Consider the following 12,679-nt stretch of genomic DNA (forward strand, 5'->3'; position numbering starts at 1 on the left):
TTTCCCTCCCAGAGCCCCCGCACGTCTTCCCTCCATTCCAGCCTCGTTCCCGTCAGCCCCATAATTCCCCCTCTGCCCCCCGATCACCCTGCATCGCCCCAACCTCCCTTCAGTGCAACCCCTGCCCCCATCCCCCTCCTGCCCCCGACCTCACACATCCCTGTTCCCCCGTCAATCCCCCCTTATCTGCACCCCGCGCCCATCTTCAGCCCCCTTTCGGCTCCCCCCCATCTCAGGTGTGTCTGCTCCAGCCCCCAGCACGGCCCAGGCTGGCTCCCCGCGCCCCGCACACACCGGGAGCTGGCGGCAGCTTTCCCGGGCCCAGGGCGGGAATCGCAGCCAGCTCCGCTGGGAGCACCCTGGGGCCAAACCTCCCCTGCAGCCCGGGTGTGACTGGGGGGGACGGGCGGGTCTCTCTTACCTTCCCTCCGAGCGGGGCCCCCCGGGGGCAGGGGCCGGGCCGGGAAGGGCCCTGGCCAGGCTGGGGGCTCTGCCCCGGGAGAGGCTCCTGGGGAGCAGCGGGAAGGGCCCTGCTGGAGATTCCCCTCTCCCGGCTGCAGCCAGGGCTCCGGGCTCCCAGCACCAGCCGCCGGGGCTCGGGGATCTCGCCAGGAGCCTGGGAGCCAGAGTCCCCGCAGCGGCTGCGAGTCACTTCCTGCTGCCGGGACTGAGCTCAGCGATCCTCCCTCCCAGCTGCTCCTGGGTCCTAGCGATCAACCCATCGCACTGCAGCCCCCTGCCCCAGACCCTGCCTCCTGGGGTCCCACCTCCCCTGGGCACTGGCAGCTTCTCCCAGCCCTATGTAGGCATCCTGCCTGGAAGCCAGAGGATCAATGGGGTGACAGAAAGGAGACGTGCAGATCCCGGGGCGGGGGGAGAAGGGAGGTTTCTAGGGAGACTCGGGTTGTTCCAGAGAATCCAGGGGTGATGGGGAGTCAGGGATGTTCTGGTAACAGATTGGCACAGGGAGCCGGTAGTCAGAGCTGGTCTCTTGTCTCCACACCACATTCACTGGCTACCAGCCTTGGACTGGAGCTACCAGCTCTGCTCCCCTAGCTCGGGTCATGGTGCTGTCCATGTTTTGTCCCTGGGTTCTTCCCGGGGATCCCCTCTGCCCCTCTCCCAGCTGGCTCCCCGGTGTGGGCACTGTCTGCAGCTCCCCATCAGGCACCTGGATGTCAGCAGCAAAGCTCCTGTTGCTCTGGGTCAGGGACTGGTGCTTTGCCCACTCAGGATAGTCCCCTATTTCCCCCTCATCATTTTCCAATTGTCACCAAAATCATCCACCTTCTCCTGATGGCCGCCCAGACAATCCCCTGCAATGTTGGAATTGATCAGATGCAGCCATCGAAACAGACCAGTGCCACCGAGTTAAGTGCAGGGCCTCATTTTACTAGGCCAAAACCAGATCAAGATATTAGACACCACTCTTAGGCTACTGATGCAGCTGCACCACTGTAAGCTGTCTAGTGCAGGGGTTCGCACTACAATTTTTTGGTAGCCTCAAAGCATGGTTGGTGGCCACTCTGACAATTTTTCCTAAGATATTTAATTAACTTTAGGATAAACAAATAAATATGCACATATCCATGCCCATATCCTGGTAATTTATTAACGTTGGGTTTGTTTTGCAGACTCCATAATAAAAATAGTGTACAGTTGCCTCTATTCTTTAGTGGACCTACACAGAATAGAAACATAAATAAGGTGAAAACAACGAGGAGTCCTTGTGGCACGTTAGAGACTAACAAATTTATTTGGGCGTAAGCTTTCGTGGGCTAGAACCCACTTCATCGGATGCATGGAGTGAAAATACAGGAGCAGGTATAAATACATGAAAGGGTGGGGGGTTGCTTTACCAAGTGTGAAGTCAGTCTAACAAGATGAATCAATTAACAGCAGGATACCAAGGGAGGAAAAATAACTTTTGAAGTGGTAAGAGAGTGGCCAATTACATACAGTTGACAAGAAGGTGTGAGTAACAGTAGGGAGAAATTATTATTAGACTGACCTCACACTTGGTAAAGCAACCCTCCATCCTTTCATGTATTTATACCTGCTCCTGTATTTTCACTCCATGCATCCGATGAAGTGGGTTCTAGCCCACGAAAGCTTATGCCCAAATAAATTTGTTAGTCTCTACGGTGCCACAAGGACTCCTCGTTGTTTTTGCTGATACAGACTAACACGGCTACCACTCTGAAACCTGTCACAAATAAGGTGCTTCGCATGTTCTTGGCTTTTGTTAATTGTTGTTTCTTTTGCTTTTTTGGTTGCTTTTTATTTAAAAGATTTGCTAGCTAGTAAGTCTGCTTCTGTGAAAAGTGATGTTTGTACGTTTGTTAATAGCACGTTTCACAGCAGCAGACTTGCTAGCGAGCTGGGAGGCAGCGAAAAATGATTAACAAACATACAAATATCACTTTTCACGGCAGACTTACACAGATCCAGAAAACTGGAGGGAAAATTAAGCCTGAGATGGGAAGTGGGTAGGGCGGCAGTGGGGGCAAGCGGCAATAGGGGTAGTGGTGAAACCAGGGCCCAAAGCCCTGCAGCAGAGGTCAAGAGCCTGCTGCCGAACAACTGGAGCCTGGGGCTGGAGGTGGCAGCGGGGGCCAGGAGCGATGGGTGGGCGGGGGAGGGTTGAGCCCAGGGCAGGAGCCCAAAGCCCCATGGCTGGAGCCTGCTGCCTGCCACCCCAAGGCTGAAGCCAGAAACCCGAGCCCCACCGCCCCCGACAAGATGGGAACTCACACCAGCTGCCTGCTCCTCCAGCCTTTGAGGCTCCAGAAAGAGGCAGGGCTGAACCCCTGCTGGCAGCCCTGCGGGAGCGGGCAGCAGCTTTGTGCCCCCCCAATCATGGCCCAGGAGGCTGTGGCAGCAAGAAAAGTGGGTAGAACAGAACAAAGGGAGGCAGCCATCATGAGAAATCCCCTAGCTACCACCTGAGCTGGAACAAGGGCTGTACTGGGGAAAGGATTGTGCCCAGACTAGAAAGGTGTGCAGTCTGTGAAAGAAACTTATTGAAACATCTCCGAGGGTGAGATTTTATCTGTATTGAGTTTTTATTACTGTACTAGACTTAGACTTGCATGTTTTATTTTATTTTGCTTGATAATTCACTTTGTTCTGTCTGGTACTACTTGGAACCACTTAAATCCTACTTTCTGTATTTAATAAAATCACTTTTTACTTATTAATTAACGCAGAGTATGTATTGATACCTGGGGGGGAGCAAACAGCTGTGCATCTCTCTCCAGCAGTGTTATAGAGTGCGGACAATTTATGAATTTACCCTGTATACGCTTTATACAGGGTAAAACGGATTTATTTGGGGTTTGGACCCCATTAGGAGTTGGGCATCTGAGTGTTAAAGACAGGAACACTTCTGTAATTTGCTTTCAGTTAAGCTTTTGGGCACGTGGTTCAGACCCTGGGTCTGTGTTGGAGCAGACTGGTGTGTCTGGCTCAACAAGACAGAGTGGTGGAGTCCTAAGTTGCAAGGGCAGGAAAGCAGGAGCAGAAGTAGTCTTGGCACATCAGGTGGCACAGGGCCGGCTCCAGCTTTTTTGTCACCCCAAGCGGCGGGGGGGGGGATATATATATATATATATATATATAAAGCACTTCAGCGGCAGCTCTACCGCACCGCTTCATTCTTCGGCGGCAATTCAGCGGCCGGTCCTTCCCTCCGAGAGGGACTGAGGGACCTGCCGCTGAAGACCCGGACGTGCCGCCCCTTTCAATTGGCCACCCCAAGCACCTGGTGCCTGGAGCCGGCCCTGAGGTGGCAGCTCCTAGGGGGTTTCTGTGATCTAACCCATTACAGTGGGCGGGTGCCTCCCCCAGCCTTGCGGGAGGACCCAACTGAATTCGGGGACAACTAAGGGATAACAGGAATAGGATTGAGGGTCATAGGTTCAGAACTAAGGATCCAGAGGGGGACACTGGGAGAACCCCAGACAGCACCTACTGCTCCTCAAAGGCAGCAGGCGATGCCCAGAGGAACTCTGCCCGGATGCTTGAGACAAGGGAGGAACTGAAATAGGCCCCACAGTCGCAGAGTGCCCGCTCGTCCAGCATCTTCCCCCTGGCATTGTAAATGGCCACTTTGGCCAGTGCCAGGAGGACGTTGACGGGGTCTCATGACTTCATGGGGCCACGGACAGGGTGTGAATATATGAAGAGGTGTGGGGTAAAATGCAGCCAGAACCTCAAGAGGAGGTTCAGGAGGAGCCGGAATAGGGGCTGCAACCTGGCACATTCTAGATAGGCATGTGCCAGGTTCTCCCTCACGCCGCAAAGGGGACAGGTGTTGGGAATGGGGATGAACTGTGCCAGGTACACACCCGTGCTCACGGCTCCATGAAGGAGCCTCCAACCGATATTCATGGCGGGCTGTGGGAGCAGGCAGGAATATAGGCTGGTTCACCGGGGTTCCTCACCCTCTACAGGTGGTAGAAAGTCCCGCCCCCTGGTAGCGGAGCAGGACACGAGGGTAAGGAAGTGAAACATGTGGCGCATGAGCTTGTAAAGTTGTTCCCTCAGCGTTGTTCGGAAGCAAGGACGCGCAGCCGGATCAGGTTATGGAGGAGAGGGGGCTCACAGGACAGGGACCTGGTGAAAAGGTCCGGAGGGCCTGGGGTGAGGGGTGGGCAGGGAGCACCCTCTCGCAGGATCCGCTCAAGGAATACCCGAGAGGTGGGGGATAAGACTGCCCCTACCTCCTTGAGTATGCACAGGGGAGTCTGAAGTGTGAAGAGCCCCATGCAACAACCGAGCGCTCAGGTATCCACATATCTCCCTGTTAGTTACAGATAACACAGAAGAGTCACATTCATACTCGCTTTGGGACTGGGTTATGACATCACTCTGAGTAAACATATCCATCATGATCAAACAGCATACCAACATTGTTATAAACTGGACTTCCAAGATGATACAGGTTCTGCTGTTCTTCCATTGCTTTTTTGATTTGGAGCTTAAGTCTGGCAGTTTCTTGTTGCATCTGGTGAACCCTCTGCTCAGCAGCCAGCCGTTCCATACGCATCCTGTCAGCTTCTCTGGCTCTTTCTTCAACTTGCTTGGCTCACGCTTTGGCTTCTTTTTCCAGCTGGGCCAAGATTTGCTTCTCTTGCATTCTATTGACACCTTCCTTGACACACTTTGTACAAGATTTGTTGCAATTATATAACAGTAGTTGCAACAATGATCTACATAGTCATATTTTATCAGCTAAAGTAACACGGTTAAACCTTAGTCTTTGTTGATAAACTCCTGTTTGTTTTCACTACAAATATATCTCAGTGCTGTGATGTTATATTGGCGCTGATCCTCAATTGAATCGAACAAGCTGGCCTTGTCCCTTTGGGGACAGCTTACCTGGGAATTTCTGAGTGTCCCGTGGAGAGGGGACAATAATGGTTTGCACTCAGGGTCTGTTTGGGAAGCGTGGCCTAGTGGTCATGGTCACAACCCCAGACAGCCAAGGGGGTCGTGGGAAGGGGAGCCCTGGCCCTCCCACTCTACCGGGCTCCGACTCAGGGCCCTTTTAGCTACCAGTGACCTGGCAACCAAGACTACTTAAGTCTGTCCTCCCTGGGCCTCTTCCTCTCGTCTCCTACCCTGGGGTCACCTCAGTCCAAGTCCTTCACCTGATGGGAAAATCCAAATCCCAAGGAAGCAATAGGGAGTCGCCATTGTCCAGGGCCACAGAATACTCCCCTTTCTCCTTGTCTATGCGGAGGGTCCTCCCTTTCCATACAGAGGACCCGTTTGGGCAGCTGCACCAGAGCCTTTAGGTTTGGTTTTGCTCTGCTCTGCTCATCTGCTCACCTTCATCACCACTTGCCAACTGAGCTAATTCGCTGCCTTTTAATTCCTCCAGCAGATGGAGCATTTGCTCCAGGTGTGGCAGGGCAGAACTGGCCGAGAAAACGTCACAGCCGGAACCTGCAGTGTGTGGAGCTCAGGTATGGTGAAATAACACCTCCAAGGAGCTTAAAAAAAACAAACAAACAAACAAAAAAACCCCACCTCCAGTGCTGGGGATTGCACAAGCTCCCTTGGAAGCTATTCCAGAGCTTAAGTACCCGCATGGTTAGAAAGTTTTTCTAATCTCTAATCTAAATCATCCTTGCTGCAGCTTAACACTTTTACCTCTCATCCTCCCTTCAGTGGCCATGGAGCACAACTGATCCCCAGTCTCTGTATAAAAGCCCCTAACATGTCTGCAGGCCATCCCCAGTCTGCTTTTCTCAAGACTAATAGACCCACTTTTTTTAACCATCCCCTGCAGGTCGGGTTTTCTAAACCTTTGATCATTTTCTGTTGCTCTCCTCGGGACTCAATCCAATTTGTCTTCATCTTTCCTAAAGTGTGGGGTGCCCAGAATTGGACACAGGACTCCAGCTCAGCTAACCTCAGTGCGGAGCAGAGGGAGACAACGACCTCCTACAACACTCACGTTAATACACCCCAGAATAATACCAGCCTTTTCCCCAGCTGCATCAATGTGTGACAGCCAGACAGCGTCTGAGTGAGTCCATTAAAGACCATTCTTCCCCCCACCCATTATTGAAGACAAGGGACGCTGGGAGTTTGAGAAACTAAATTCTACTTTATTCTTTTCAAACCAAGAAATAAAAGCTAAATCCCAACCAACCATCTCTTCTAATGGTGCTGTCTGAATGCAGAGGGGGCAGGGAGAAGGGGCAGAGGGGGTGAGTGATGAGGCAGCACCTCTCTGCCCCTGTGGTCTCCCTCACCTCTTATCCCATGAGCACCAAACACTCGATAGCCCCAGCACCCAGCTCCCCCTGCTTCCCAGCTCCCGCAGCCCCAGCCATTCAATCCCCAGAGTCGTCCCCATAACCCATCCCCCTGGTACCTTAACTGTTGATGCCCCAGAGCCCAGCACCCTGGGGGATTCAGGGAGGGGAGGAGTTACCAGCCCCCACGGACACTTGCCCTGCAGGGAACAACCCCAGGTAAGTGGGGAAGCCCAGCCCAAGAGCTAGGGGGTGGGGACAGGTGTCTAGAGTGAAGGTGGGGCCTGGCCCAAAGGTCCTTCGCCTCGTCTCCATGGCAGGGGGAATCCAGGCTGGGAAGGGAAGAGAGAGGGGCATGGGCGGCGGGTATAGTAAGCTGGGGGAGGCCATGCCTCCCGAAACACCCTAGCATGGCCCCACCCACACTCCACTAGGCCCCCTCCTGCCTGCTGGAGCAGAAGTGGCAGGGCCTCAGGCAGAGGGGGATGGGCCAGGGGCTAGCCTCCCCCCAAGGGCACGTTCACCCACCGTCCATGCAGATGGGGAACTTCAGCCAGGCAGAGGGAGCATCTGGAGGAGTTTTTCTCTCTCTCCCTTCCCGCACCTGTGGCCCATCAGCTCAGCAGCCAGGGCTGCAGCAGGGGGGAGGGGCTGATCCGGGCTTCTCCTCCTCTGCCTGGGGTTTGCTTAGACCAGGCAGAGCCAGAGGGTCACTGACCAGCTGCTGCTCGGCTGCTGCTGGATCCTCACCCCAGCGATGGACAGCTGGATCTTTGGGAGCCAATGCCCCTGCTGTGTGTGGGAATGAGGAAATGGGTTTGTCACCATGGCCGGCCCCAGTCAGGCCCCTGAGAGAATTTCCCTGCTGTGTGGAGGAGTCTCTGATGTCCAACATGGTGTTAGCTCCACTTGGAGCATTTTCCACACTGAGAACATCTCAGAGGTTTCTTCCCTGTGCGGATTTGCAGATGCCTGATACTCCGGGAGCATCAAATGAAGCTTCCCCCACATTCAAGGTCTCTGTTGTGTGGGTCACTGAAGCGTGAAGTCAAATTGAATCTTTTCCTGCAGTGAAGCTATTCCTAGGGTCTCTCACCTTTGTGGCTTCTCTCATGTTTGGTAAGCTCTGAAGTCTTACTGAAGCTTTTCCCACAGTCAAGGCATTTATAAGGTCTCTCTCTTGTGTGGATTCTCCTGTGTTTAGTAAGGTATGAGCGCTGACTGAAAGTTTTCCCACAGTCCAAGCATTTATGGGATTTCTCTCCTGTGTGGGTTTTCCGATGCATATTAAGGCCTGATTTGAAACTGAAACTTTTCCCACACTCAGGGCATTTGTAGGGTTTCTCTCCTGTGTGCGTTCTCCCATGTTGAGTAAGATGTGAGCGCTGACTGAAAGTTTTCCCACACTCAAGGCATTTATAGGGTCTTTCTCCTGTGTGGATTCTCCTATGTTTAGTAAGGGCTGAACTTGCAATAAAACCTTTCCCACAGTCGAGGCATTTATAGGGTCTTTCTCCTGTGTGGATTCGCCCATGTTTGATAAGGGATGAACTTTGCATAAATCTTTTCCCACACTCAAGGCATCCATAGGTTCTCTCTCTTGTATGGGTTCTCTGATGTCTAGTAAGCTTTGAGCTCTCACTAAAACTTTTCCCACAGTCAAGACATTTAAAGGGTCTCTCTCCTGTGTGCACTCTCTGGTGTAGAATAAGTTGTGACTTCTGAATGAAGCTTTTCCCACAGTCCAAGCATGTATGGGGTTTCTCTCCAGTGTGGATTGCCTGATGTCTAGTGAGGTTTGTTCTGTCAACTAAACTTTTCCCACAATCGAGGCATTTATAGGGTTTGTCACCTCTATGTGTTCTCTGATGCTTAATAAGGTGTGAGCTACGAATGAAATCTTTCCCACACTCAAGGCATTTATAAGGTCTTTCTCCTGTGTGGATTCTCTTATGTTTAGTAAGGGATGAACTTTCCATAAAACTTTTCCCACACTCGAGGCATTTATAGGGTCTTTCTCCTGTGTGGATTCTCCTATGTTTAACAAGGGATGAACGTTCCATAAAATTTTTCCCACACTCAAGGCATTTATAGGGTCTTTCTCCTTTGTGGATTCTCCTATGTTGAATAAGAGATGAACTTTGAATAAAACTTTTCCCACACTCAAGGCATTTATAAGGTCTCTCTCCTGTGTGGGTTCGTTGATGTGTAATAAGCTGTGATTTCTGAATAAAACTTTTCCCACACTCACAGCATTTAAAGGGTCTCTCTCCTGTGTGCACTCTCTGGTGTATAATAAATTGTGACTTCTGAATGAAGCTTTTCCCACAGTCCAAGCATTTATGCGGTCTCTCTCCTGTGTGGATTGCCTGATGTCTAGTAAGTTTTGTTCTGTCAAAGAAACTTTTCCCACAGTCGAGGCATTTATAGGGTTTGTCGCCTCTGTGTGTTCTCTGATGCTTAATAAGGTGTGAGCGGCGAATGAAATTTTTCCCACACTCAAGGCATTTATAAGGTCTCTCTCCTGTGTGGATTCTCCTATGTTTAATAAGGTCTGAACTCTGACCAAAAGTTTTCCCACAGTCCATGCATTTATAGGGTTTCTCCCCTGTGTGGGTTCTCTCACGTTTAATAAGGGCCGATCGCACAGTGAAAACTTTTGCACACTCAAGGCATTTATAAGGTTTCTCTCCCATATGCAGTCTCTGCTGTATAATAAGAAATGACTTCTTACTGAAGTTTTTCCCACAGTCTATGCATTTATAGAAGTTCTCTCCTGTGTGGGTTCTCCAATGTGTAAGAAGGTTTGCACTGAAATGGAATCGTTTCCCACAGTCAAGGCATTTGTAGGGTTTCTCTTCATTGTGACTTGTCTGCTGCATTGTGGTTTCCTTGAGATCCTTACATCCTCCGCCACATGTAGTGGATTCATCCAGTTTGTTCCTGGGATAGTTTCCCAGCTGCATCTCTGATCCGTGTCGATCTCCCCAGGCTTCTCCCTGTTCCAAGCACTGGGAAAAATTCCGTTCAGCTCTTCTCAAAAACCTCTCCTGCGGTTTCACTTGCTCAGGATCTTCCTCCTGTTGATTCTCCTCCTTGTTCTCACTCACTGTCCTATCGCCTGCTGGGAGAGAGAGAATCCAGACAGGAGTCATTGCCTGTGCCAGGGAGAAAGGACTGAAAGGGGAATAGCAAAGAGGGAAAACACAACACAGTGACTGTTGGGGAGATGGAGATGTTGGATTCTGCCACCACATCCCACCGTGACTGATATTTGCCTTGATGCTATGACACCTGCTGACTGCAGCCCTCACTTAGGTGAGATGGGGCAGAACTGAGGGCTCTCGCTCACAGCACATTTTGGGAGTCCCAGCTTTTTCCTTCACTCACCAGATGTTTCTGTCTCAGTTTCCCTCATTCCTCACCTGTGCAGGTGCCTCTCGGGTTCTCCATTTCCTCCCAGGCCTGGAGATCTGGGACCCATGGCTCTTCCCCTCGTTCCAGCTGGGCGATCAGCTCAGGTTTGGGAACGTGAAATCCTGCTCAGAGGGTGAACATAAGAACGGCCATACTGGGTCAGACCGAAGGTCTACCTAGCCCAGTATCCTGTCTGCCGACAGTGGCCAATGCCAGGTGCCCCACACAGAATGAACAGAATAGGTGATCATCAAGTGATCCATCCCCTGTCACCCATTCCCAGCTTCTAGCAAACAGAGTCTAGGGACAGCATCCCTGCCCATCCTTGCTAATAGCCATTGATGGACCTGTCCTCCATGAACTTATCTAGTTTTTTTTTAACCCTGTTGTAATCTTGGCCTTCACAACATCCTCTGGCAAAGAGTTCCACAGGTTGACTGTGCGTTATGTGAAGAAACACTTCATTTTGTTTGTTTTAAACTAGCTGCCTATTAGTTGCATGTGGTAAATCATGCAAGGTCAGGACGCATGGAGTCTTGGTAGAGTATTTTTCACAAGGAACGTTCCCTGAGTTTAACCTGACCCTACATGGGATTGTGGTAACTCAGACCCATTAGGAGCAGATGACATCGGGGGGCGGGGGTGTTGTCACGCCCTCACTAGGAGGTCTCAGGGTAGAAGCGCTCTGGGGGACTTGCTGACATACACACAGCTCGGGTGTTAAACTGCTGCCTATTTCCAAAGCTGCAGAACCTAGAACCCTCCCCATGGATGGAGCTAGTCCCAGGAAGGAAGGTGAACTGTGTGTGAAGGAGAAATAATACAGGCAGAACAATACCCTGCTTCTGGCCCCTTGAAAGCTGGCAAGACGGGGATGAATTAGCCTGTCCATTCGGTTTCTGACTCCCTTGTTTCCTTGAATGGGGTATGGAGTGTCTCTCACACTGGAGCTGTGGACTACGCGACCCTCCCCGCCAATGCAACGGACCAGGGAAGAACCTGACCAGATTCAGACACGCAGACCCCACAGCTTCTAATAGCTGAGGGCCCAGGAATCCCTTACCCAGCGAGGTCACCATCTCATAGTTCTCCTGCATGACGTCCCTGTAGACAGCTCTTTGCCTGGGGTCCAGCAGAGCCCCCTGACCCTCGGTGAAATACACAGCCACGTCCTCGAAGGTCACCGGCATCTGAAACATCAGTTCCCCTACTCAGCGCCTGCTGCCCCAGCTACAATCCCACTAGTCACAGGGGAGGAGGCCCAGAAAAGCAGAATCCCACCCCCACCCTGCTCAGAGCAGCCAGGAGACTTCAGGGGGTGGGGAGAAGGTGAGAGCTCCTTGTCCCCCCAGCAGATGGAGCAGGGCAGGGTCTTCTCATTTCCCACACGCCTGCCAGCCACAGGCTGATGCGGGAAGCAGAGCTCTGAGCCGGGGACAGGAATCCCAACAGCTTCCCTTCGTATTTCACAGCAGCCTGTGGCCAGTGGGGTGAGGCTACAGCACTGGGAGTCTGGTCAGTTTTCCCAGCCCTGCCCAGGGGGGTGTTTCCTGTATCAGAAATGGGGGAATGTCTCCCCCTCCCCCCACCCGCCAATGGGTCTGTTCAGAAAAATCAGGCTTCAAGTTGAACCTGTTCCAGCAGGTTTATCACACCCTGTCCCATCCCTGCCTCCCCCTGTGTGTTTTCTGCCCCTTCCCCCTCCCCCCTCGCAAATCCCCCTGCACCTCCATGAAAATCCCCTACCTGAGCTGGCTCCATCACAGCCATTTCCCTTCCCTGTCCCCTGGAAGACGGGACGATCTGGAGCGAAACGCGGACGTGATTCCTCAGCCTGTCAGGGCGAGAGGGGTGATGCGAGAGGTTTCAGAAGGGGATTGAATCCATTTCACACCCTGATTCCCCCCAGGCTCTCTCCCTGCAGACAGACGCTCTGGACTCTGCCATTCTGGGAAAACCCTCAGTCACTTTATTCCAACACAGACCCGGCCCCTCCCAGCACTGAATCCCTGAGACACTTTTAAACCCTCCCAGGTTTAAAAGACAAATACTAGAAAAGCAGAATGAAAGGAACCACTTTGGGGGATTTCCCCTGACATTGGCCCGGAGGGCAGGGCGCTGCTGGGACCGGCTTTTCCTCTGTCAGCTCCTCTCCTTGTTCCCAGGAGAGTCAGTCGGCCCAGGGGGATGCAGGGAATGGATCCGGGCAGGGCTGGGAACTGGGAACCTCCCTCCCCACTTCTTGCTCCTGCTGCCCCTTTCGGTCTCACCCCTCCCCTTCCTGTCTCCATCCCTCTCCCCTCTGCCTGGGAGAACTGGGGACTGTCCCGTTCCCATGGGCGTTGGCTCTCCAGTGTGAGCCTGGCTGTCACTGAGGGCAACAACTCTGGGAGCCGCAGACACGGGGGAGCCCCTCCGCCCCCCCCGGTATAAACTCACCAGCTGCAGGTCCCGGAAAGGGGCCCTTTGTGCAGAGTCACTTTCCTGCTCAG

The 12,679-nt window shown here is 52.5% G+C and overlaps 1 protein-coding gene across 1 annotated transcript; it reads right to left on the reverse strand.

Annotated features, from left to right (window-relative positions):
- Positions 1 to 6,858: 6,858 nt before the first annotated feature.
- On the reverse strand, positions 6,859 to 11,271 carry LOC112105774 (zinc finger protein 271-like). Its single transcript, XM_029914185.1, has 3 exons — positions 11,251 to 11,271; positions 10,196 to 10,309; positions 6,859 to 9,891 (listed from the first exon to the last, which is right to left on the reverse strand). The coding sequence occupies exons 1-3, from the start codon at positions 11,264 to 11,266 to the stop codon at positions 7,853 to 7,855; spliced, it is 2,169 nt and encodes a 722-aa protein (XP_029770045.1). The 5' UTR covers positions 11,267 to 11,271; the 3' UTR covers positions 6,859 to 7,852.
- Between the last annotated feature and the right edge of the window lie 1,408 nt (positions 11,272 to 12,679).

This window comes from Terrapene carolina, unplaced genomic scaffold (genome assembly GCF_002925995.2).
Source record: "Terrapene carolina triunguis isolate 2854851 unplaced genomic scaffold, T_m_triunguis-2.0 Scaffold33077, whole genome shotgun sequence".
Classification (NCBI taxonomy): Eukaryota; Metazoa; Chordata; order Testudines; family Emydidae; genus Terrapene; species Terrapene triunguis.

Coding starts and splice junctions, on each gene's coding strand:
- LOC112105774 (XM_029914185.1), bottom strand. Junction 9,892..10,195: donor CCCGAGAGGCACCTGCACAG/GTGAGGAATGAG, acceptor CTCTCCCAGCAG/GCGATAGGACAGTGAGTGAG.